At 43.2% G+C, this 23,993-nt stretch overlaps 1 protein-coding gene across 2 annotated transcripts in view; it reads left to right on the top strand.

Moving 5' to 3' along the window:
- atp2a3 (ATPase sarcoplasmic/endoplasmic reticulum Ca2+ transporting 3) overlaps nucleotides 1–23,993 on the top strand; it is a 79,575-nt gene that overhangs the window by 40,285 nt on the left and 15,297 nt on the right. For both annotated transcript variants that reach the window (XM_012856859.3, XM_012856861.3), the window contains exons 6-11: nucleotides 2,513–2,593; nucleotides 3,045–3,130; nucleotides 3,320–3,784; nucleotides 17,753–17,841; nucleotides 18,411–18,513; nucleotides 22,984–23,115. In XM_012856859.3, the coding sequence (XP_012712313.2) occupies nucleotides 2,513–2,593; nucleotides 3,045–3,130; nucleotides 3,320–3,784; nucleotides 17,753–17,841; nucleotides 18,411–18,513; nucleotides 22,984–23,115 (956 nt within the window). The remainder of the gene's footprint in view (nucleotides 1–2,512; nucleotides 2,594–3,044; nucleotides 3,131–3,319; nucleotides 3,785–17,752; nucleotides 17,842–18,410; nucleotides 18,514–22,983; nucleotides 23,116–23,993) is intronic.

Below are 23,993 nucleotides of genomic sequence, written 5' to 3'. Positions count from 1 at the left end.
GCATCTGGCATGCCTTTAAAGTGACACTAAGGATGGTATTTAGGAACATTTTAGTGGTGTTGGAAGCATAACTTTGTAAAAACTAGGCATTGATTCCAGTAACTTCCTAGTCTGCAGCACTGCTGGATGTCTGTTAGAAAGCCGGCAGTAAAGTTTTACGTCCAACGGGTTTTTGTTGTGGAATTTTAGATTGTAATTAGTCGTCTGCCGGTGAGAAACGGTTTTCTTCGGATTAACACTGACAAGTTTTAACTCGGTGCTTCAGGTTGGATTTTGTTTTTTGTTTTTTTAGGGGGGTTATCGGAGAGAGTACAAGGAAGCCTCTCTTATCTCATCTGTTTTGCTGGTAGACAAATATACATATAATATAAACTAAACATTTTTGTAAAAAAAAAAAAAAAAAAAAGCTGTTCTGGAGTCATGGTTGGCTACTGCTTTGGGGGAAAAAAGATGCCACAAAGCTCCATAGTCTTGCAGCTATGAAAACATTTCCATTAAACGTCAATTCTCAGTCTGCAACATAAAAGTATTAACCTGTTCTCATTATAGACCTTTTAGTAATTTAAATGCTTCTGGCATTAATTAACAAGTTTAATATTGCCATCTTCCTAAAATAATTAGTTTCAGGTTTTTTTCGAAAACGCAAACTAATACGGCAATAAGTTATAAGTTAATTTAGGCAAAAAATCTGTTTTGGCAAAAATTGACCATTATCTTAGGAAGGTGACAATATGAATGTTTGATGGGCAGAAGGTCCAACTTTGCAGTTTACCTCTGACTTGTAAGAGAAAGTGTTGCATCGGAGACACAGACAGGTGCAGAGAGTGAAGAGAGAACAGAAGGGTGGTGAAATCATTGATCCATGTGCAACGGCAACGTGACTCCATCAAGGTTGTATCGAGCTGTTGTTTACCTGTGGCTGGAGGCTGATCCTGGTCTGAACCCATCAGTGTTTTGTTTTTGTTTTTGCCCGAGGACATATTGTCTGAACACGGATTTTTAATGGGGTCTGACCAGTCACTTGCAGGAACACTGCAGTTCTCCGTTAGTGTTCAACACAGTCTTTACCTTATTAAGGGTGCATATTCTCTGCTGCTTTTCTGTGTTTATGTAGAAGTTTGCTTTGTTTTTTGATCTAATCTAAAAGAGTGAGTTCTAACAATTTAGTGATGCTGCATGTCATGGTGGTTGAGATAAATGCATTCCAGAAGCTCCTTGAAAGATTTTGAGTCATTCTGGGAAATGATTGAATTCATTTTTCTCAAGGATTTTCTTTTTAGGAAATTTGCCACCACCAGCTTGGAGATTGAGGTGTTTATTTTCTGTTGGGTAGTTTTTTTTTGTGCACAGATATAGTGTTTGTTGCACCAGCTTTGTATTTAAGCAAAGTTAATGGCGCTCAAAGCTTATCCAGACTGTAAAAACGAAAAGTAAACAACGTAGAATCATTCTTGACCTTTAAAATACAGTTAATTGGGAGTCCTTGCATTTGATGTTTCTTAAGTATTGATCGTTTAGGAGTTAAAGCTTGATTTATATTAAAGTCCAAAATCTAATTATAAACGTACACACATTATGTGGCATGTTTCTTATTATTCTTTAAGCTTTTGTTTGCTTCCCCTCTTACAGTATTGGATGAGCTTTTAAAAAAATGTATATCATGACCTGCGATCTAAAACAGTTACGTTATGCTATGTTTTCTGGTTGGGAGGATTTGTAGTGTATTTGTAAAATTGGCAACAAAAAAGACCCCTGAAAGATTTTTTCCAGAAAAACAAAAAGAGTTTAAAGATCCAGCTGTCTAGGAGCTGCTTAGCAATACTTTGGTGTAAAAACACAATGTATGTACAGGTCGCAGAAGCTGGGACTTTATTCAACTTTAATTGGTATTTTGAGACCTGTTATGGTGTAAAGTTTTTGCTGGATGCTCTTGGTTTTGACCCTTAAAAATATTTAGATAATAATTGTGGTGCCAACACGTGTCACCTTAAAAAGCACAACTGTGCCCCTAAACGGTAGATAATAATCCCATTCAGTTATTTTTTTTAAACATACACGCTGCATTTCTTATTGCCTTTAAACCTAGTGACTGTGGTTTAAATAAAACTGTTGCATAGTAACCAAACCCTGTTTTACCATCAGTCTTAGGGAATTTCAACATTGTCGATTAGAGCTTAGCACCAATATCACAGGGTTTATCACCACAGTACATTTTCTATAATGTTAAACTTTAAAAATAACTTTCATGTATTTCACAAAACCATCAGTCCTCTAATCTTTCATATGTACCAGAAAGGCAGCATGTTTTTGTTTTTGTTTGTTTTGGTTTCTTCCTGCCTTTGTGCTAACCCAATAAAAATGGACACTGTCTCCAAGTTCAAAGAGTGACAGAAGATGTGCTGTATGGTCATGTTTAGTAAAGTCCAAGACAACAGGACAGGAGAGCCAGAATCAGAAAAACATGCTATCAAGCATTATTTTACTGAGTTCTTTCCTTTTTGTTCTTTTTTAGTTGGTGATAAGGTGCCTGCTGACATCAGAGTGACCTCGATAAAGTCCACTACTCTACGAGTGGACCAGTCCATCCTTACAGGTATCCATCTTCTCCCACCGAACACCAATCATTGCCATATCTAAAAAGTGTTAAACGTTTTGTGGTGTTGTACGCGAAGCATTGCTTACCCTAATGATATGGCCTGGTCAACATGCTGTTTAGGGCTGCGCCATTGCAGGAAAACACTCAATATGCGATCATATGGGTAATGTTGCTAAAACGATTGTAAAAGGGACTTCATACTATCGTCTGCCGTTGTGACAAGGAAATGTGTAGTGTTTTAATGTCTTAATGGCTTGACCATCTTTACCTTCTAAAAAAGGTCTATGCTACATTAAACAGGTGTGCCCAACTGTAAGCCTGAAAGCATGGCACTAGAATCATTAGCATTGAGCATACTGTGTATAGTGATATAGCGATAACGCGGTGCAGGCCTATTGTGATCTATAGTGAAATCTATTACAAGACATATCTGTGTTGTCGCTTTAAGGGGAGTCTGTCTCTGTCATCAAACACTCTGACCCTGTTCCTGACCCCAGAGCTGTGAACCAGGACAAAAAGAACATGCTGTTTTCTGTGAGTAAACCCTCTGCAGGGTTCTTCTTTCATATGAGGAAGCTATCAGTGCAGTCAAAACTATACAAGCAGACTCTTGATATTGGTGCACATCTGCTGATGTAAGGTCAGTGTGTACATCAATAACAGCTATGTTTATAAAAAATGTAATTGCTCTTTCACTTGTGCTTATCTTTTTGCTTTTCTTAGGGCACCAACATTGCTTCCGGCCGTGCCATCGGTGTTGTCGTTGCTACGGGCGTCAACACGGAGATCGGTAAGATCCGGAATCAGATGGCATCCACAGAGCAGGAGAAGACGCCGCTGCAGCAGAAGCTGGACGAGTTCAGCCAGCAACTCTCGAAGGTCATCTCCTTGATCTGTGTGGCTGTGTGGGTCATCAACATTGGCCACTTCGGCGACCCCGTCCATGGCGGCTCCTGGGTCAAGGGGGCAATTTATTACTTCAAAATTGCCGTTGCCCTGGCCGTGGCTGCCATCCCAGAGGGCCTTCCTGCAGTCATCACCACTTGCCTGGCCCTCGGCACACGCCGCATGGCCAAGAAGAACGCAATTGTTCGCAGCCTGCCGTCGGTGGAAACACTGGGCTGTACATCTGTTATCTGCTCTGACAAGACGGGGACCCTCACCACCAACCAGATGTCCGTCTGCAGAGTAAGTCCTCATTAGAAGACTCATCAGCAACTCATAACTCTAATTCAGAGATTTTAATGGTGCATATGAACCGTTCTTTTCTCATAGTGTGAGATACAACATACAACTTCTATGAAAACAAGAATTTGGAGCACAAGTTTAAACTTATTGGGTTTCTTCCAATTTAAAAGGAGGACAATTACGTATTTTTAACCAATCTTCTTATCATATTAGAACTCGGCAAGGATCTGGTTTAAAAGCTTAGACCACAGGGTTCACATCATGGTTCAGGCCAGGCCCATTCCATAAGCTTTATGTTTGCCTGCTTGGTTTGGGATAGTTTTTCCAGTTAGCTATAGTTATTAACTACTGATATAAAATGAACTAATTTGGAGGTAGACCTCTTTCCTCGTTCTCTCCTCTTTGTGTAGGGCACCATTATAACTGGGAGTGACACAGGGCCTCAACATATTCCTGCCATCACCACACTTAATAGCTGTAGTGTGCCAAGGTTCAAAAGACTCACCTTGACCCCTCCAGACATAGTTCTTGTCATTTTTAGCTAAATGGCTAAATATACATCTCATTACACAATGCAGGCCAAATGTCTCCTGGAGAAAGCTTTGAAAGCTGCACACCTCGGTTTAGCTTGGCCGTGTTGATTTTTGAATAGGGCTGGGCAATATAACCAAAACATATATCATGATATATTTCTTAATTTTGGTCGATACAATATAATTACAATATAATGATATCGACAAACAAAATAAAAGCCTCGGAAAGTCTGCCAAGAATGCCCACCGCAGATGTCTGTACAAAATTATGACAATTATTTTGCCATGTTTGTAAAACTCCTCCCATATAACATTTTAGAAATATTTGCTTTAAAAAAATAAAACGCGTAAAACCACAAAAAACACTGTCAGTCAGTGACAAATGCTGCAATCAAAGACAGTAATGTATATGGAAATATCATAAATGTCATATCGCCTTCATTGAATAAAGTTATATTGTGATATACTTTATATTGATATTGAATTATTGTCCAGCCCTATTTTGGAGCTATTTCGTCCTTGGTCAGCACTCTCTCTCCCAGAGTATGCTGGGACTAAAACTTGGTTGGCTTCTAGGTTATTCCTGAATACCCTAACCAATTTTCTTTCAGGTGTTTGGGTTCAATGAGTTCAACAATGACACTGTTATTGTCAATTGTACAATAATTCCAAACATGCATAATACCTGTTTTTCTGTATAATACTTCCAGAAAAGTCCCAGGGAAGTATAAATGAGAAGTTTGGCCCTCTTAAAGTTGAGTCGTCATTTTCCATGAAAGCTGGAAAATCATTTTTATTGGGATGTTTATAATGGTATAGAAATATCCTCAATTATCCCACAGTGGGGAAATTCAGGTGTACCAGCAGCAAAGTGAGAGGCGAATGGAAGAATGCAGATAAACATAAAGGTAAAAAATATCAAAACAAAAGGTGATAATCAAAGACTGTACAGTAAGGGCAGGGTCTATCTCCACTTGCCAGTTTTGCGATAATGGCTGGTAGAGCTGTAGACTCTGGCAAGCTCAAGCAGCACCCAGATTGCTACAATAGTCAATATCACCAAATCAGCTTCCACACAGGCCTAGCCAGAGTCTTTGAAATGTCATGTTGCCTGAACAAACATTATGCCGGTCCATGGCCTAAGCTGATGAATAAAGGGTGCATATATGACCACATTAGACTACAAACACTGAAAGATCTTATCCACAAATATTCATAACTTGCACATAACCTCACCCTTTCTCTTTTGTCTGCTTGTGTGTGTGTGGTACTTGCAGAATGACTTTGCTCTAAGCACAGGATAAATGTCAGCTCTGCTGTTTGTCTTGGCTCCCGTTAAGCGCTCTGCACCCATCCCAGTCTCCGTTAACACCATGTGCTTCTATCCTGTAGCTCATCTCACCCGTCACGTACTAACTAGTGGCCAGTGTGAGGCCAGCAGCACCAAGATTTTAATATGATGACTTTGGGATGTTATTTATTTGTTCAGTTGTATGGTAGCTTTATTATTCAATCATGATGATGATGATGATAACAATAATAATATGATAATAATGATAATAATAACAATAATGGTGATAATAATAATAATTCAAGTACATTTATTTGTATTGCCGTATACAAAAACCACTGTGTTAACTAAAGGGCTTTATTGTGAGTAAATTAAAATAAAAATGCACCAAACACTGCTAGGTATTAAAAGACATCCTAAGTAGATATGTCTTATATCTTGACTCCAAGAGGGCCAAGTCTGGACTAAGTCTTAATTCGGCTTGGAGTTCGTTCCAAAGTCTAGGAGCTGCCACAAAAAAAGGATCCCCCTCCCCCCCCCCCCCCCCCCCCCCCCCCGTGCTTCTACTTAGACCTGACTCATCCATGCACAAGAACAGTTGAAATATCACTCAAATACAATGGAGTCAAACCACTAAGAGCTTTAAAAACAAGCATTCAAAGTTTAAAATCAACCCTAGATTAAATGGGGAGCCAGTGAAGGGATTTAAGTATTGATGTGACATGGTGATGTATCTTAGTGCTTATGAGAAGTGCAGCAACATTCTGTATGGCTTGGAGGACACTCAATAAAGACTGGTTTACATTAAACTACAAAGAATTGCAGCAGTCTTGATGTGAAGTCATGTTGTGAGGACAGTCATTTCAAGATCATTACGATTTAAAAACGATTTGGCTTTGGCCACATTGTTTACTTGTTGGTCAGGTTTAAATATTTGAGTCAAACACCACACCAAGATTTCTAACAGTAGTGGTACAGCTAGATGAAGAATCAAGGTTAGCTGCTATTCTGTTACCAAATACAATACATTCCGTTTTATTCTCCTTTAAATGTAAAAAACAATTTTAGCCAGCTACTGCTTAATATCTGAGAAACAGACAAAGAAGTAGTTTCTTAATCTGTCAAACTTTACTGGTAGATATATTTGTATGTCATCACCATAGCAGTGAAAGGACAGGTTGTGTTTGGCAATGATTGATCCATGTAAAGAGAAAGATTAGTCGAAAAAGATTGAAATAGATCTCCCTGTTAAGTATGAGGCAAATAATTTAAGCACCATGCCTCAATTAACAACATTATGACTTGAACCGCTCTGGCTCCGGAACCAGTCTCCTTGAGAGGGGCTGGACATTCTTCCACTCTGGAGTTGCCCATGGTGAGAGGCGCCGAGCTGGGGTTGGCATACTTGTTGCCCCCCCATCTCGGTGCCTGCACGTTGGGGTTTTCCCCGGTGAACGAGAGGGTGGCCTCCCTCCGCATTCGTGTGGGGGGACGGGTTCTGACTGTTGTTTGCGCTTATGCGCCAAACAGCAGTTCAGATTACCCACCCTTTTTGGAGTCCTTGGAAGGGGTACTGGAGAGTGCCCCTCCTGGGGACTCCCTCGTTTTGCTGGGGGACTTCAACGCTCACGTGGGCAATGACAGTGGGACCTGGAGGGGCGTGGTTGGGAGGAATGGCCCACCTGATCTGAACTCGAGTGGTGTTTTGTTGTTGGACTTCTGTGCTCGTCATGGATTGTCCATCACAAACACCATGTTCAAGCATAAGGGTGTCCATATGTGCTCTTGGCACCAGGACACCCTAGGTCGCAGTTCAATGATCGACTTTGTTGTCGTTTCATCTGACCTGCGGCCGCATGTCTTGGACACTCGGGTGAAGAGAGGGGCGGAGCTCTCCACCGACCACTACCTGGTGGTGAGTTGGCTCCGATGGCGGGGGAGGAAGCCGGTCCGACCGGGCAGGCCCAAACGCACTGTGAGGGTTTGCTGGGAACGTCTGGCGGAGTCCCCTGTGAGGCGGAGCTTTAACTCCCACCTCCGGGAGAACTTTAAACACGTCCCGAGGGAGGCGGGGGACATTGAGTCTGAATGGACCATGTTCCACGCCTCTATTGCTGAGGCGGCTAGTCGGAGCTGTGGCCGCAAGGGCGTCGGTGCATGTCGTGGCGGCAACCTTCGAACCCGCTGGTGGACACCAGCGGTGAGGGAAGCCGTCAAGCTGAAGAAGGCTTTTTTGGCCTGTGGGACTCCGGAAGCAGCTGATGTGTACCGGCAGTCGAAGCGGCAGGCGGCTCGGCTGGTCGCCGAGGCAAAAACTCGGGCGTGGGAAGAGTTCGGAGAGGCCATGGAGAAAGACTTCCGTACGGCTTCGAAGCGAGTCTGGTCCACCATCCGGCGTCTCAGGAGGGGGAAGCAGTGCAGTACCAACACTGTTTACAGTGGGGGTGGTGTGCTGCTGACCTCGACTCGGGACGTCGTGCGTCGGTGGGCGGAATACTTCGAAGACCTCCTTAATCCCACCAACACGTCTTCCATTGAGGAAGCAGAGCCTGAGGACTCTGGGTTGGGTTCTCCCATCTCTGGTGCTGAGGTTGCCGAGGTTGTTAAAAAGCTCCTCGGTGGCAAGGCTCCGGGGGTGGATGAGATTCGCCCTGAGTACCTTAAGGCTCTGGATGTTGTGGGGCTGTGTTGGTTAACGCGGCTCTGCAACATTGCGTGGACATCGGGGGCAGTTCCCCTGGATTGGCAGACTGGGGTGGTGGTCCCCCTATTTAAAAAGGGGGACCGGAGGGTGTGTTCCAACTACAGAGGAATCACACTCTTAAGCCTCCCTGGTAAGGTCTATTCAGGGGTTCTGGAAAGGAGGGTCCGTCGGATAGTCGAATCTCGGATTCAGGAAGAGCAGTGTGGTTTTCGTCCTGGCCGTGGAACACTGGACCAGCTCTATACCCTCAGCAGGATTCTTGAGGTGGCATGGGAGTTTGCCCAACCAGTCTACATGTGTTTTGTGGATCTGGAGAAGGCATTCGACCGTGTCCCCCGGGGGATCCTGTGGGGGGTACTCCGGGAGTATGGAGTACCGGACCCTTTAATAAGGGCTGTCAGGTCTCTGTACGACCGGTGTCAGAGTCTGGTCCGCATTGCCGGCAGTAAGTCGGACTCGTTTCCGGTGAGAGTTGGACTCCGCCAAGGCTGCCCTTTGTCACCGATTCTGTTCATAACTTTTATGGACAAAATTTCTAGGCGCAGCCAAGGTGTTGAGGGGATCCGCTTTGGTGGCCTTAGGATTGCGTCTCTGCTATTCGCAGATGACGTGGTCCTATTGGCTTCATCAGGGCGTGATCTACAGCTCTCACTGGAGCGGTTCGCAGCCGAGTGCGAAGCGGCCGGGATGAAAATCAGTGCCTCCAAATCCGAGACCATGGTCTTGAACCGGAAAAGGGTAGAGTGCCTTCTCCGGGTTGGGGAGGATGTCCTGCCCCTAGTGGAGGAGTTCAAGTATCTTGGGGTCTTGTTCACGAATGAGGGGAAGATGGAGCGGGAGATCGACAGGCGGATTGGTGCAGCGTCTGCTGTGAAGCGGGCGCTGTACCGATCCGTTGTGGTGAAGAGAGAGCTGAGCCAAAAGGCGAAGCTCTCGATTTACCGGTCGATCTACGTTCCTACCCTCATCTATGGTCACGAGCTTTGGGTCGTGACCGAAAGAACGAGATCCCGGATACAAGCGGCTGAAATGAGTTTTCTCCGTAGTGTGTCTGGGCTCTCCCTTAGAGATAGGGTGAGGAGCTTAGTCATCCGGGGAGGACTCAGAGTAGAGCCGCTGCTCCTCCACGTCGAGAGGAGCCAGTTGAGGTGGCTCGGGCATCTGGTCAGGATGCCTCCTGGACGCCTCCCTGGAGAGGTGTTCCGGGCACGTCCCACCGGGAGGAGGCCCAGGGGAAGACCCAGGACACGCTGGAGGGACTATGTCTCCCGGCTGGCCTGGGAACGCCTTGGGGTTCCTCCTGAGGAGCTGGCCCAAGTGGCTGGGGAGAGGGACGTCTGGGCCTCCCTACTAAAGCTGCTACCCCCGCGACCCGACCCCGGATAAGCGGAAGACGACGGACGGACGGACGGATGACTTGAACGTGACAGGAGGACAGAATGATCAACTGTACCAAACACTGCCGTGAGGTCGAGCAGCACCAGGACAATTAGGCATCCAGAACAATAGGCCATTCAATATCCTTGTGGACTTTACTTATCTTTGACATAGCTACAGAAAACATTTCCCAAAAAAGTTAATTATAATATAAAAGCATACATTTAAACAAGTAATTCTTTGCAGCCTGCATTAGGTGGAGGACAGTACTTGTTTTGACAGTTTTAACATAGGCACCACAGCTTAGGATTTAAGAATGTAGTGATTACATTTTGAATATTGTCTCTGCAAGACAAAAATCTAGCACGTCAATTTTTTATACCAACTGTATTGACCCAAACCCCTTTTATTGATGAATATTCAGTGAAAAGTATCAAAAAAGCATGTGACTTTGACCAAACAGGAAGAAATTACATTTAGAAGCAATACATTTTTTTCATTGCTGAAAAGTTACATTTACAGACATATGAGGTGTCTGTCTGAAAGTGACAATATTTCCTGTGTTTTTGTTTTACATTTAAAAAAAGGCAGAACACCAATGGAGCTCAATCTCTGCCCCCATTATTTTGTTTGTTTTTATTGTTTATTTCTAACTAGAGAAGCACCAGTCAGAATTCAGAAAGCAAATTCTGATCTTTGGTTTTTGTACTTTTATTTTGAGAGATCTTTTTTATTTGACTAATTACAGAATTGACATTTAAAGCTGGCCTTCGATCTGAGCAGCTAACACACCTAGTCTCTTTGTTCTTGCTTTTTCAAGGAAATTCAGATCCTTATCTTAACACTGGGATTTGCTAAAGGCTGCCGACTTTTCTTACAGATCTAACCTATTACACAACAGAGGACTAAAGCTCAAAAGGATAAAACCAAGTGGCTTTGCTGTACTCTATTCTGTCTTCCTGACGGCTTCTTTTTAAATAACTTTTTACATCTCTGTGCCTCATTAGGCACCTTGCTGACAATGGAAATGGTTAACTTTGAGCCTGCATCACTCTGCAACAACTTCAACTCTAAAGATAGAGATTAAATCCTCAAAAGGATAAAAAGGAGCAACAGTGCTGTGATGCATTCCACCTTCCTATTATCTTCTGAAAGTCATGCTCTCACTCACTTTTGCAGCCTGAAAGAACTGCTCCCATGCTTTAATTAATATGTTGTAGCAAATATTCCACCTATGACGGCGTTAGTAAACGCATTCCTGAAACTGAAAAGGGCTTAACTTTTAAATTATACTGCACTCATTAAAATCAACAGAATGATTTTTGAGTTTCAGACCAGCCGGTCACCAGTCAGAGCCAATCCAGCAACCGATCATTTCCGGTCCCTTGCAGATTTCTTGGTGAAATTTTATTTATGAGTCATCTCAAGGAAGCTTACGTGACAAATGTGTTGAATTTATTCAGAGTTCTACTCAGTTCAGTTCAAATGTATTTAGTACAGTCCAGTTTGTTCTAATACTATTTAGAACAGCCAAATACGGATTTAAATTTAGACTAGAAAAAATGCAAATTATCAGTCGCTTTCACTGCTGCTGATACAGATAAGATCTGTACCAAAAAAGAAAGAAGCTTTACTGAGCAGGAGAAACTTCTTTCATTCTGTCTTTTGCATAAGGCTTCCTGCTTTCAATAAAAAGGTGACCAGAAAATGCCCAAAGGCTTACTATGTACGAATTGACAATATTTAAAAGGCCTTCATTTTAAAACGCAGGTCAAGTAAAACATTTTCCAACCAAGCAGTTGTGGCCATGCCTGGTCTTCTTCCGGGTCATTGTCTTAAATATTTCAAGCAACTTAATTATGAAACAGTCAAGGATACATGCCTCTAAAATAGAGAAGATTGGCTCGGTTGGTAACGCCGTCAGAACGCACGTAATTTTTCTGTGTTAACCTTTCTGTTTTTAAATAGAATAAAGCGCCTTTGGTTTTTCTGCAGAACACCTCTGCTAGTTTATTTCTCCAATGAGACGACGTGGAGTGTCTGTGGGATCAATGCGTAGCAGCAGGGAGTTCCCTGCAGCAGGAGGAGCACGGGGGAGTGATCTTACCTCAACCCTGAAAGCCTTCCAGTCCCAGAAAAAGATTAAGACAGGCTGACACTAGTAAATATTGACTTTCAGCTTCCACCTATACTCCCCGGCATGCAGCTCTTTGCTTGCAGAGAAGTGGGCACGCCTTCTCACAAAGTTAAATTAAGGTTCCTCTTTCTGTTTTTTTTTTCTCTCAGTATGCTGTTTCCTGAAGATAGTGTTCTTCCTGGTAATTTAACTCCCCCCCTAGTTGTGCTTGCTGCATACGTTCTCTGTTTTTATGGCTTTTCATTGCCCTGGTATATCCCTCTGTCCGTATTTGTGTTCCCAGCCGGACCAGGCATCTCTCTGCCCTGGGGGTATCCCCATATGTGCAGGATTTCCAGGAATTCTCCTCTGAACCCCGACACTGTGCTTCCGTTTTCTTTTCACTCTCACACGTTTGAAGCACACACACAGATCCACATACAGTAAAAAGGATTACTCACGGTGCAACCCCACATAACCTCCGAGCAAGTGAGTAGGGGGGGGGAAACTAGCACTACTACTGAGTCGCATGGATCACCCTGTGCCTTGTTTCCTTGGTGACGTCAGATGGTGAGGGAAAACTAAATAGATGAAAGATCATTGCAGTTTTTTTACGTTACTTGGAATTGTGGTTGCTTGTGGCTCCCTGGCTGGGTGCCCTGCCACCTGTTACAAAACACTCATGTCATGACTTGATAGTTTTGCTCCCAGCAGCAAGGTGCAGTAAAATATTGCAGGTGTTGCAGATTGTGGTCTGAAGCCTGAGGATTCATGCTTGCTGCTGTTGCCTGTGTTCTCTGTTTTGTTTTTCTTTGCTTCGTACGCTCTTTCAGGTTGCAATAACCTGTTTGGAGAATATCACATTGTGAAAATCCGGGGCTTTCCACTGGCAGACACGTCTGATAATATATCATCCACACTTTGCCAAAATCCCTAAACTTTTAGAGTTTCACTTTGTGTGGATCAGACCCCTTTCTACACAGTTTCATTTGTAAATTTAAGCTATTAATTTGTGTGCGTCTCGGTGAATTTGAAGAACATCGGAAGTTAATTTGTTTCAGTAAAGTCAGTTCTGTGTGAAACTCTGTTAATTATTAAACACAGTCATATATTTTTCTTTTACTTTTGATTATTATGGCCTATAGCTAATAACCACCAGAAATACTAACTAGAAGAGAAAAAATATTGCATAAGACTATGGCAGCATGATCTTAGTAAAATATGTTATTGGGATCTTGTTGTTTAATATTGCAATGACAACAACAGAGATAAAGTCACATTTTGGGTGCTGCCCACTTTCTAATCTGCTGTCTGGGTGTTTCCAACTCTGTGACCTTTTATCTTCTGAGATACTTTCATTGTATCAGAAGTGGGCAGTGAGATTCCACCCAGCAGATGTCCAGTTATCACATCTGGAATTAGATATTTAACTAACACTGCATTTGAGTCTCCTGTAAAATTGTTGCCCGCATCAGTGATACTATAATTGCAGCACAGATTGTTTTTAAGGAAGAAATGTTTTGTTATACCCATCCTGACTTGACAGTTGTCTATCAGAAAGCTATTGAGACCATGACAGTGAACTTAAGAAGGTCATTGGATTCGTGGAAAGTTGAGTGGAAGGAAAAATGTGGTAGTAATTTCCAAAGGAACAAGGATAACTGCAACCTTGGATTTTGAAGTAAAGCCCATTCAAGTGTTTGATTAAGCTTGACAAAGTGTGGACTAAAGTTGGAGTCTAAGCTTCAATAGCCACCATATGCAAATGTAGCCACGACTTGGCGAGAACAGTAGCATTTTTTTTGCATTATGTCACTCCTTGAACATGGCCAAAGTGTCTGATCAAAAAGACAAATAGTAAAGTTTTTTGCATTTTATTTACTAACAGAGGTTCCTGAATCTGCAGGAAGACTGGAGACGCACTAAATCAGAGTTCCTTGATGTCCAGTGTCAAGTTTCCACAGTCGGTGATGATTTGGGGAGTTACGTCATCTAAGCCGCTTAGAGATTATGGAAATTTGTCAGTAGGAAGATGAGACACCGGAGCCATTTGTGCAGAAGGAAGAGGCAAAGGTTAATCACCTCCATATCACGCTGCATTGATGCATTGATCCAGGCAAAAAGTGCAAAAAATGAGTATTGGGTGCATATAGACTGTAGATTACATTAAAATACTTTTCAGTAGGCCCCCATTTCTGAGTTAATGATTAGTTTTATAGTTATGCAATATTGTGGTTGTCTGGGGAAAATTACTTTTAGATTTCTGTAAGAATATCAGCAGGGGTGCCGCAAATGTTGTAATTTTAAAACTGCAGATCTCGCAAAGCCACAACTTGTTCCAGAGTGTGATCATATTTTAATTATGGGTATTTATAGGTGTGTTTTATCTTGTCTACCACAGTCTGCTTGAACAAATTTGATGTAGTAACTACTACAAAGAGGCAACACTAGTTATTTACTCTTGTGAAAGGTTCATTTGTGGCATCAGGCTCTTGTTTGTGGGTAAGGGTGCTGCCTGCCTCTCTAAATGTCTGTCATTAAAGCTATTGTCCTTTATAAACTGAATGGTGCTGGTAAATCATGGACACACAAGTGTTACGAACAAAACTAACAATGAACTGTTTTGACCAAATAACTGCCGTTGTAATTTACTGGCAGTTGTATTGTTTCAGAGATGATCGTAGACGTCATACATGTTTACTTCTCCCGTTGAGGCTTACGGCTTGCTGATTTTAATCGAGAAACACAATGTTCCAGATATATATTGATAAATGTTTCAAAATAAAATCATTGTTTGCCAAAAGATGCACTTTGGATCAAAAATGAACCTGGTCTTGCGATTGGTGGCTGGAACGGACTAATATAAATACAGAGAGATGTGCTCCAGCCTTACCAGACATACCAGTGCTCTATTGTTTTGCTGAAACCTTTAGATTACCAGTGTATCATGGATTTCCCCTCTGATGAAGGAATTCCAGTGAAATTAGCCAACAAAGACAATCCTTACACACCTCTGAGACTACAGCACCATCTCTTCCTTCCTTGCTTCCAAGGATTATTTTCTTTCTAATCTCACCAGTTGACTGCATCAGGTTGGGAGTGTGAGTGCGCGTTGAATATATATATATATATATATACATATATACATATATATATATATATATATATATATATATATACATATGTATATATATATATATACATATATATATACATATGTATATATACATATGTATATATATATGTATATATATGTATATATGTATATATATATGTATATATATGTATGTATATGTATATATATATATGTATATATATGTATATGTATATATATATATATGTATATATATATATATATATATATATATATATATATATATATATATATATATATATGTATATATATATATATGTATATATATATGTATATATGTATATGTATATATATGTATATATATATATATATGTATATACTATATATATATATATATATATATATATATATATATATATATATATATATATATATATATATATATATATATGTAGATGAGCTAGTTGATTGCATCAAAGTCCCGACAAGCAGCATTCACTCCTGGGGAAGCGTAGAGCCACAGTGGGAAGAAAAACCACCCATTAGCGGGAAGGAAAAACCTCCGGCAGAGCCGGGCTCAGTATGAACGGTCATCTGCCTTGACCGACTGGGGTTACAGAAGACAGAACAGAGACACAACAAGAGAAACAAAAAAGCACAGAAGCACACATTGATCTAGTAATCTGTTCTACATTAGATGGTAGTAGCGGGTGAGCCGTCTTCTCTGGATGATGTCACAGTTAACAGAACGCCAGACCAGGTGTACCTACTATGAAGAGAAAAGAGAGAGAACAGAAAGTTAAAGCAGAAATGACAACACATAATGCATAATTGAAGAACAGTAGAACTCAATAGAGTGAGAAAATTAGATCCTGATGTCCTCCAGCAGCCTAGGCCTATCACAGCACAACTATAGAGATAGCTCAGGGTAACATGAGCCACTCTAACTATAAGCTTTGTCAAAAAGGAAAGTTTTAACATTAGTCTTAAAAATAGATAGATTAATCATGTCTAAAATAGTGCCACTGATCAAAGGGAATATGTCCTTAAAAACCTTGGTTGGGATTGGGTCTAACATACAGGTAGAAGGTTTAGATGAAGCTAAAATTTTAGATAGCTCAGAAAGCTCTACTGCTTCTAAACAGTTCAAACACTGCGCAGATTCTAAAGATTCCTCCAATGCTGCCTCACTTACTGAGGACGAGGTAATCATGTTTGGGAGGATGCCAATTATTTTATTTTTAATGGCATCAATTTTATTTATGAAGAATCCCATAAAATCATTACTGCTAAGAGCTAAGGGAATGGATGGATCAACAGAGCTGTGGCTCTGGGTAAGTTTGGCAACTGTACTAAAGAGAAATCTAGGATTATTTTTGTCAGCGACCCTCAGCCCCCTGCCCCACCACGTGACAGCAAAGAAGATCGTACTGGCAACAACAGACTCATAAAACATCCTCAGCATCATCCCACAGATGTTTAACGACCCCAGCCTCCTCAGTAAAAAGAGTCGGCTTTGGCCCTTTTTGTAGACCGCCTCTGTGTTTCTGGTCCAGTCCAGCTATTTGGTAAAGTACACTCCCAGGTACTTATACTCCTCCACAGTGTCTACAGGGATCCCCTGGATGGAAACAGAGCTCACAGGGTTTTTTTGCAGCGACTATTGGTACAACCAAAGGGAATCGATCTTCAGAATTTTTGTCATTTGTGAACGCCTGTGTCAAAATTTGACTTTGTATTAGATATACTTCATAAACATGTCCACTTTCTTTACAATGCTTCGTTTAAACAAATAAAATGTATCCTAAAGTGGTGTGAGTGCAACTCCGATATCAGGAAATAGTAAGTGGATTAAGAGGCTGATATACTGCCTCTTAATCCACTGCCTGTATGTTTGGAGTTAAAACAACAGATCTACACATAATGCTAAAAAACACTAAATGGGGCTGCACAGCATCAGTAAAACTTGTATTTGTGATGCTACGGGAGAAAACATTACATTGATATCGATTGCAATCAACCAGCATTTTCCTCATTGCAGTTCCCCCAGCACACTTTGTGAGCTTTTGCATCTCAGCCTCTAAAATAAGATGACATCAAGTGTTCCCATGGAGGCCAGTGAAAGCCCATCTATTGGAACAAAAGTTTAATTGGCATGAAGAATTTATATGCATAACACTTGAAAAATAATACCCTATGAATTATTGCTCCCAAGCAGTCCTTTGAGTTTGTGATATTGCGCACATTGATAATTATGATGAAGATTGCAGTTCAGTAAGTTGTGCAGCTCCAATACCAAACTGTTTATAATAAAAGTATGTGCTTCTAAATAAAACAGATCGGCAGATCATTTTGTACTCTGGAAAAACTCTGACCAGCTGTGGTTAGCAGGAAAGTAAATGGATGTTAAGTGGTTAATCAGATGGAAATGTGGCTTCTAAACTCAGAAATTAAGATCAAAATCTGTATAAAAGCTAACCAATATTTTTCTTTTAATTTATTCACACGCTCGAATGCAAGAAAATATCCTGCTATACAAAATATTCATAAAACAAGTTAAATATTTGTTCAAACTAAGGTTAATTACTGCTTTTTTGTGTTTGGGCGATCACTTAAAAATCCTAAATTTCCCTCTTGTCATTCTGGATTTTTAGAACAAGCCCCTCTTGGCTGCTAAAAGTCCCAGAAGTGAATAAAAGCTAAAACTTAAAAAAAAAAAAAAAAGCTTCTAAGATAATCAGTGGTTCTGCTTTCCTAACTTTTTTTTCCCCCCAACACTTTGCAGCCACTGCCCGAGAATGGAGCTCGGCTCTGTTCAGTCAACTCATCTGTTTACTTTTTTTCCCCTTACAGATGTTCGTTGCAGACAAGGCGCAGGATTCAAGCTGCACCCTGCATGAGTTCTCCATCACTGGTTCTACATATGCCCCTGAGGGACAAATGTGAGTTTCACATATGCATTTTTAAAATTCTCTCCTGACATGGCTGTATTCTTCTGCTCCACAAGAAGCGACTAGGGGCTCAGCCCCGCTGTACTTACTGTCTATAAACTGCTCTAAATTTCAGCCATTTTATCTTCTTTGTCAGATTATAGTTTATTTCTCAGTGAACTTTGTGGAGGTGTACAGGTAGGTGGCTATCCATTAGGACAGGAGAAAGATGGAAGCAGCTCTTCGTGCGTGCATTTTGTTTATTCAACAGTTTAGTGAGCACGCCACTCCATGTGAACCTGACGGTTTCATAACAGCTCAGTGTGGGTTTCTGTGTGGGAGCTCTGCTAGCAACGGCTGCAGTCTCTACACGGAGACGGGATGTACGGTTGTCATGCAGTCACCGCTACGTGTCGAAGGCGCACACACGCACCCGTTCTCTGTTTACTACTGTCCGGTCTCTGTTTTCACCCAGTCGGCACTGGAATGCTAATCAACGGAAGGCCAAACCTACTCAGAAGTATCTGTGAAATGTTTTCGCCATGACTGACTTGCATGTAACTTTTTTTTTCTTCTCCCAGACTTAAAGGAAACAGACCCATCCAGTGTGGGGACTATGATGGTCTGCTGGAGTTGGCCACTGTCTGCGCCATGTGCAATGACTCCTCGCTGGACTACAATGAGGTCATTTACAAACACATGCACAATAATTTTATGAAGAATTCATTGAACTTTTTCTCTTTTGTCACATTACAACCTCAAACCTCAGAGGTATTTAAGGCAAATTTCCCATTGGGGACAACAAAGTTTGAGTCTGTATCTATTTATAGGGTTTTATGGGATAGTCTGACACAAAATAGTGCAAATTGTGAAGTGGAAAGTAAACTACACATGGCTTTCAAACTGAATTACAAATCTAATCAGTGTGGCTTACATTAGTATCTAGCTCCATCATTTCTGAATCCCCCTAACTAAAATGCTGGGCAACCAGTTCCATTTAAAAGTAACATATTTAGTAAAGGGATGTAATTTAATATTTTAAATCCAGATGTTTTGTTTCTGGCCTCAGAGGTTTGTTAGAGAACATTAATAAACAAAAAGCATCTTGAAGACCAAGGAACACAGCTGATGGGTCAGGGAGGTACTTATGGAGATGTTTAAGGCAGTGTTAGGGTATAAAAACAAAACCTCACTTGATACCAACTGAAAACCCGAGAGTGTGGAAGAACTGCAAATTGATCAAGACATGACCGTCTACCTATCCTGATGGACTAGTCCAGGAGCGCAATTATCAGGGAAGAGGTCCATGGTAACTCTGGAGGAGCTGCAGAGACCCACAGCTTCAGTGGGAGAGATGTTTGACACAACAGCTATTAGTTGTGCAGTATACAAATGTGGCCATTATGAAAGAGAAGCTAGACGAACTGGCCACATTGTTGGAAGAGAAAATAGGAAGTCAACTTTTCAGTTTGGAACAACCCATGAAGGGAAGGTGGCAAACGTGTGGGAGGAAAGTTAGATGAGGCCAAAAGTGAGCATGCGAAACATGATGTGTGACAGAAAACCAGCTCTACACATCAGCCTGAACACACCAAATGGTGAAACACGGTGGTGGCAGCATCACGCTTTTGGGATGATTTTCTTCAGCGTGAACATGGATGCTGGCCAGAAGTTAATGAAAAGACAGATGAAGCCAAGGACAGGGTAATGATGGAGGCAAGCCTGTAAGTAGCTTCAAAAGGCTTGGGTGTAGGGGGGTTAATTCACCTCCCAGATACCCTGAACATACAGCCAGAGCTACAATGGCATGCTTTAGATCAAAGAATATTATGTTAAAATGACCCAAAGTCCAAACTAAATCCACAGACGCTTTCCTTCCAACCGGACTTACCTTTAGCTACTTTGCATAGAATGGGAAAAATGTTTAGTATCTTGCATAGCTGGTAGTGACATAACCCAGAAGACCTGCTGCTGTAGTTGCAATTCAAGCTGATTCCACATGGTATTGACTCGGGAGGGCTGAATGCAGTAATGAAAGTTACGCCATATATTTTTTAGATTTTGGGTTATAACCCAAAATTTTTTTTTTTTTTTTTTTTTTTTTCTCCCCAGTGTCCTGTCTAGCAATATGGCAATAGGAATTGATATCTCAATGCCAGATAGAGCTCGACAGATTTTGCTTTTACAAGTGGGGCAAACAGCTTTCGCCATAGTGCTCCACTTGATTTATGCTTGTAAATAGCTTTATTATGATTCCTGCAAGGAGAATTTCAAATTATATGGACATGACAATGGGAGAGTAAAGGAAGAACAAAAAGTGAAAGAAAAGAAAAAAAAAAGAGTAGAGGTGAAAGAAAGAGGAGATAAAAGGAAGAGAATGATAAAACGTCCTCTGTCTGCTCCATCACCTGGAAAGAGACACAAAAAGAACAGCACAACCAACAGACATAAAGCAACAGATACACTCGAATAACACCTAGATGCCATTACTAAATCATATATATTATTATGTAAGCTGACATGTGTAATGTGATATTTGAAAAAAGAAAGTGAAAAAACATAAATAAATAAATAAATAAATAAATAAATAAATTATAAGATTACTGTATATAAGTGAACACTTGGGACCCAGCACCTGTGGGAGATGTGAAAGTGCACTAGTTTAGGTGAAGATTATCCAGAAATAGCTTGATAGTGATTGTGGAGAACCGAAGACCCACCTTCCCCGAGCACAGAGGCAGGCGTCAGGGGACCCGTAACCCCGGACTCCCAAAGGGGTCCCTAAAGCAGGTCGCCCAGGAGGGGCCGACACATGATATCTGCAACCCCCCCCCCCCCAAGGGAGGATCAGAGACGACCCCGAGGAAATCCCCCAGCCACCGCAATGCCGACGCCCCCAAGAGCCGCGGAGACGAGCCCGTGGGCTCCGCCGGCAGCTAGCCCCGCTGAAGTGGTCCCGGCCATGGGCCCTGAGGGCCAGAGGCCCCAGGGGCGCCCCGCCCCCGCAACGAGGGCCCCGGCCGCCCCCCGGGGGGCCAGGCCCCGCGAAGAGGCCGCCGGGAGTGGGCCGGCGCACGCCCGGGAACCCGCCCCAAACCCGAAGCCAACCAATGCGCCAGGGGGCCAAGGCGCCCGCCAACGAAGTGGAGGAGGGCAGGACGTGGGGGGATGGGCTCCGCACCTATCGGAGACTTGAGGCAGGCGTCAGGGGACCCGTAACCCCGGACTCCCAAAGGGGTCCCTAAAGCAGGTCGCCCAGGAGGGGCCGACACATGATATCTGCAACCCCCCCCCCCCCCCCAAGGGAGGATCAGAGACGACCCCGAGGAAATCCCCCAGCCACCGCAATGCCGACGCCCCCAAGAGCCGCGGAGACGAGCCCGTGGGCTCCGCCGGCAGCTAGCCCCGCTGAAGTGGTCCCGGCCATGGGCCCTGAGGGCCAGAGGCCCCAGGGGCGCCCCGCCCCCGCGACGAGGGCCCCGGCCGCCCCCCGGGGGGCCAGGCCCCGCGAAGAGGCCGCCGGGAGTGGGCCGGCGCACGCCCGGGAACCCGCCCCAAACCTGAAGCCAACCAATGCGCCAGGGGGCCAAGGCGCCCGCCAACGAAGTGGAGGAGGGCAGGACGTGGGGGGATGGGCTCCGCACCTATCGGAGACTTGAGGCAGGCGTCAGGGGACCCGTAACCCCGGACTCCCAAAGGGGTCCCTAAAGCAGGTCGCCCAGGAGGGGCCGACACATGATATCTGCAACCCCCCCCCCCCCCCCAAGGGAGGATCAGAGACGACCCCGAGGAAATCCCCCAGCCACCGCAATGCCGACGCCCCCAAGAGCCGCGGAGACGAGCCCGTGGGCTCCGCCGGCAGCTAGCCCCGCTGAAGTGGTCCCGGCCATGGGCCCTGAGGGCCAGAGGCCCCAGGGGCGCCCCGCCCCCGCGACGAGGGCCCCGGCCGCCCCCCGGGGGGCCAGGCCCCGCGAAGAGGCCGCCGGGAGTGGGCCGGCGCACGCCCGGGACCCGCCCCAAACCCGAAGCCAACCAATGCGCCAGGGGGCCAAGGCGCCCGCCAACGAAGTGGAGGAGGGCAGGACGTGGGGGGATGGGCTCCGCACCTATCGGAGACTTGAGATGTTGTTGGGAGAGGGAGCGGACCACACCCATACCTGAAAAAAAAAACTCATTCACCCCATCCCTCCCTTGTGCCCCACTCACCACACACAGAAGAAGAAAAAAAAAAAAAAAAAAAAAAAAAAAAGACGCTGTACACACATTCCCACATAACACTCACATCCAACACTGACCAAAGGGGGGGGGGGGGTCACCCCAAATCGACTATACGATATATACGATATAACCCAAAATATTAAAAAATTGTTCTCCTTCCATTTCATGATGAAATAAACAAAACATGATAAACTTTAAAGGGTCTGAATTTTCATGCAAGTCTCTGTAGATTTTCCTCTGGCACATACAGTTCTACAAAAGGGGTTTTCTTTTTAAGAAATTGTTCCGCAGCGTTGCATAGAGCTGGTGGAACAAGCCACTTGTTTATAGGAGCACTCTCTTCTTTAGAGCTAATTTTACTCTCATGTGTCATCTTCTCTCTGGCTTGGATTGTTTTTCTCACCCCTTTGTCAACGCCACGTTATCATGGTAACGATGCTGAGTAGAGAGGCCAGGGACAAAGCAGCTCTCCTCTTCCATGTATCCCCTCAAGATTTCAGTTTTCAGAAATAGCCTCTTTGCCACCAGTTGGGCTCACTTCTGAAAAAGATTGTAAGACGAGCGCCCTAAGCCATGTGCGAGAAGGACAGAGCAACAGCAGAGGGAGGATGGGAATGCTGGAGAGAAACGAGGTGTTTTATTGCCACCTACGGCTGGACACACAAACAAGTGATATGTGCTGTGTGCCATTAGTGCCTCATCTCAACATCTTCACATCTGAGCTGGCAAAGGCAAAAGCACTTTGCATGCTGGACTCAAACCTTATGAGGGCAGTATTTAAAGAGGAGATGATGTTCAAAGCGTATTTACTTTAGGGTCATTGTTGAGTAAGTTTTAGGAAACCTTTGATGACATCTAGTACAGTGGATGAGTGTTTCCTGGGATTGTAGTAATGTGCTCTGCTTAGTGTCCTAATGCAGGTCTGGTCTCTTACAGAGTAAAGGGGTTTATGAGAAGGTGGGGGAGGCCACAGAGACGGCTCTCACCACCCTGGTGGAGAAGATGAACGTCTTCAAGACGGACCTGTCGGGACTCACCAAGGTGGAACGGGCTGGCGCCTGCAACTCGGTAAGCACGGGAAGATTTCTCTTTGTGGCCTGCAACATCTTTCAGTTCCACCCTCAACTGAGACTCTGAGATGTGTTCAATCATGCACAAGTCCTTAAAATGAGTCCCGCTACTAGGGGTGGACGATATAGGAAAAAAGGCATTTCGATAAAATAGAAATCATATTAATTGGTAATTATCAGAAAATTCAAAGCATATATTTTAAGTACTGCCCTTCCCATTTTTTGCTGTTGCTTAATGACACATTTTAGATAAAAAACACTGAATTCAAACGCAACCCTTTATGCAACCAACTTTTTCCCAAAACTTCAAGTTTTTTAAAGAAAAAAGAATGCGTGCTCTCTGAACTCTCTGAAGGGGGCAGAGCATTCCTGGGTCTGTGTTTCAATTGGTTAGGAGGATGTAATGACTAACCTACATGAAATCTGCTCTTCTATTGAACTTTACATTTAGTTTTTTTGTTTCTATCGCACCACACGTCTATCGGTCAATATATATTGGTATTGAATTATCGTCCAGCCCTACCCATTACTGCATCTCCTTCAGGTGAATTGTGACCTTTTACTTTTTCACAATTGTTTTAGGGTCTGACTTAGATGTCAAGGTATACTGAAATTGTAAAACATTACAATCTCTAAACTGCTATTCTTTCATTCATACCTTTTCTACAGTGAAAAGTAATTTTAAATTAGATTATGGCAGAATAAAGAGACCAGAGTTTTCTCCAGCCGTGTCTAGCATAGAGCAATGCAGCATGGCCCCTCTCCCTCTTGTTTCTGTGTCATGATGTGGGAATAAAGGAATACCATCTACTACAGGTCTTAAGGAAACAGCAATCATGTTTCCCATTTTTGTTTAACATTTTTTTGTAAGTATGA

The sequence above is a fragment of the Fundulus heteroclitus genome, chromosome 11, assembly GCF_011125445.2.
Source record: "Fundulus heteroclitus isolate FHET01 chromosome 11, MU-UCD_Fhet_4.1, whole genome shotgun sequence".
NCBI classification, from domain to species: Eukaryota; Metazoa; Chordata; class Actinopteri; order Cyprinodontiformes; family Fundulidae; genus Fundulus; species Fundulus heteroclitus.
Note: the sequence above shows the minus strand (reverse complement) of the source record. Positions and strands in the feature narration are given on the sequence as shown.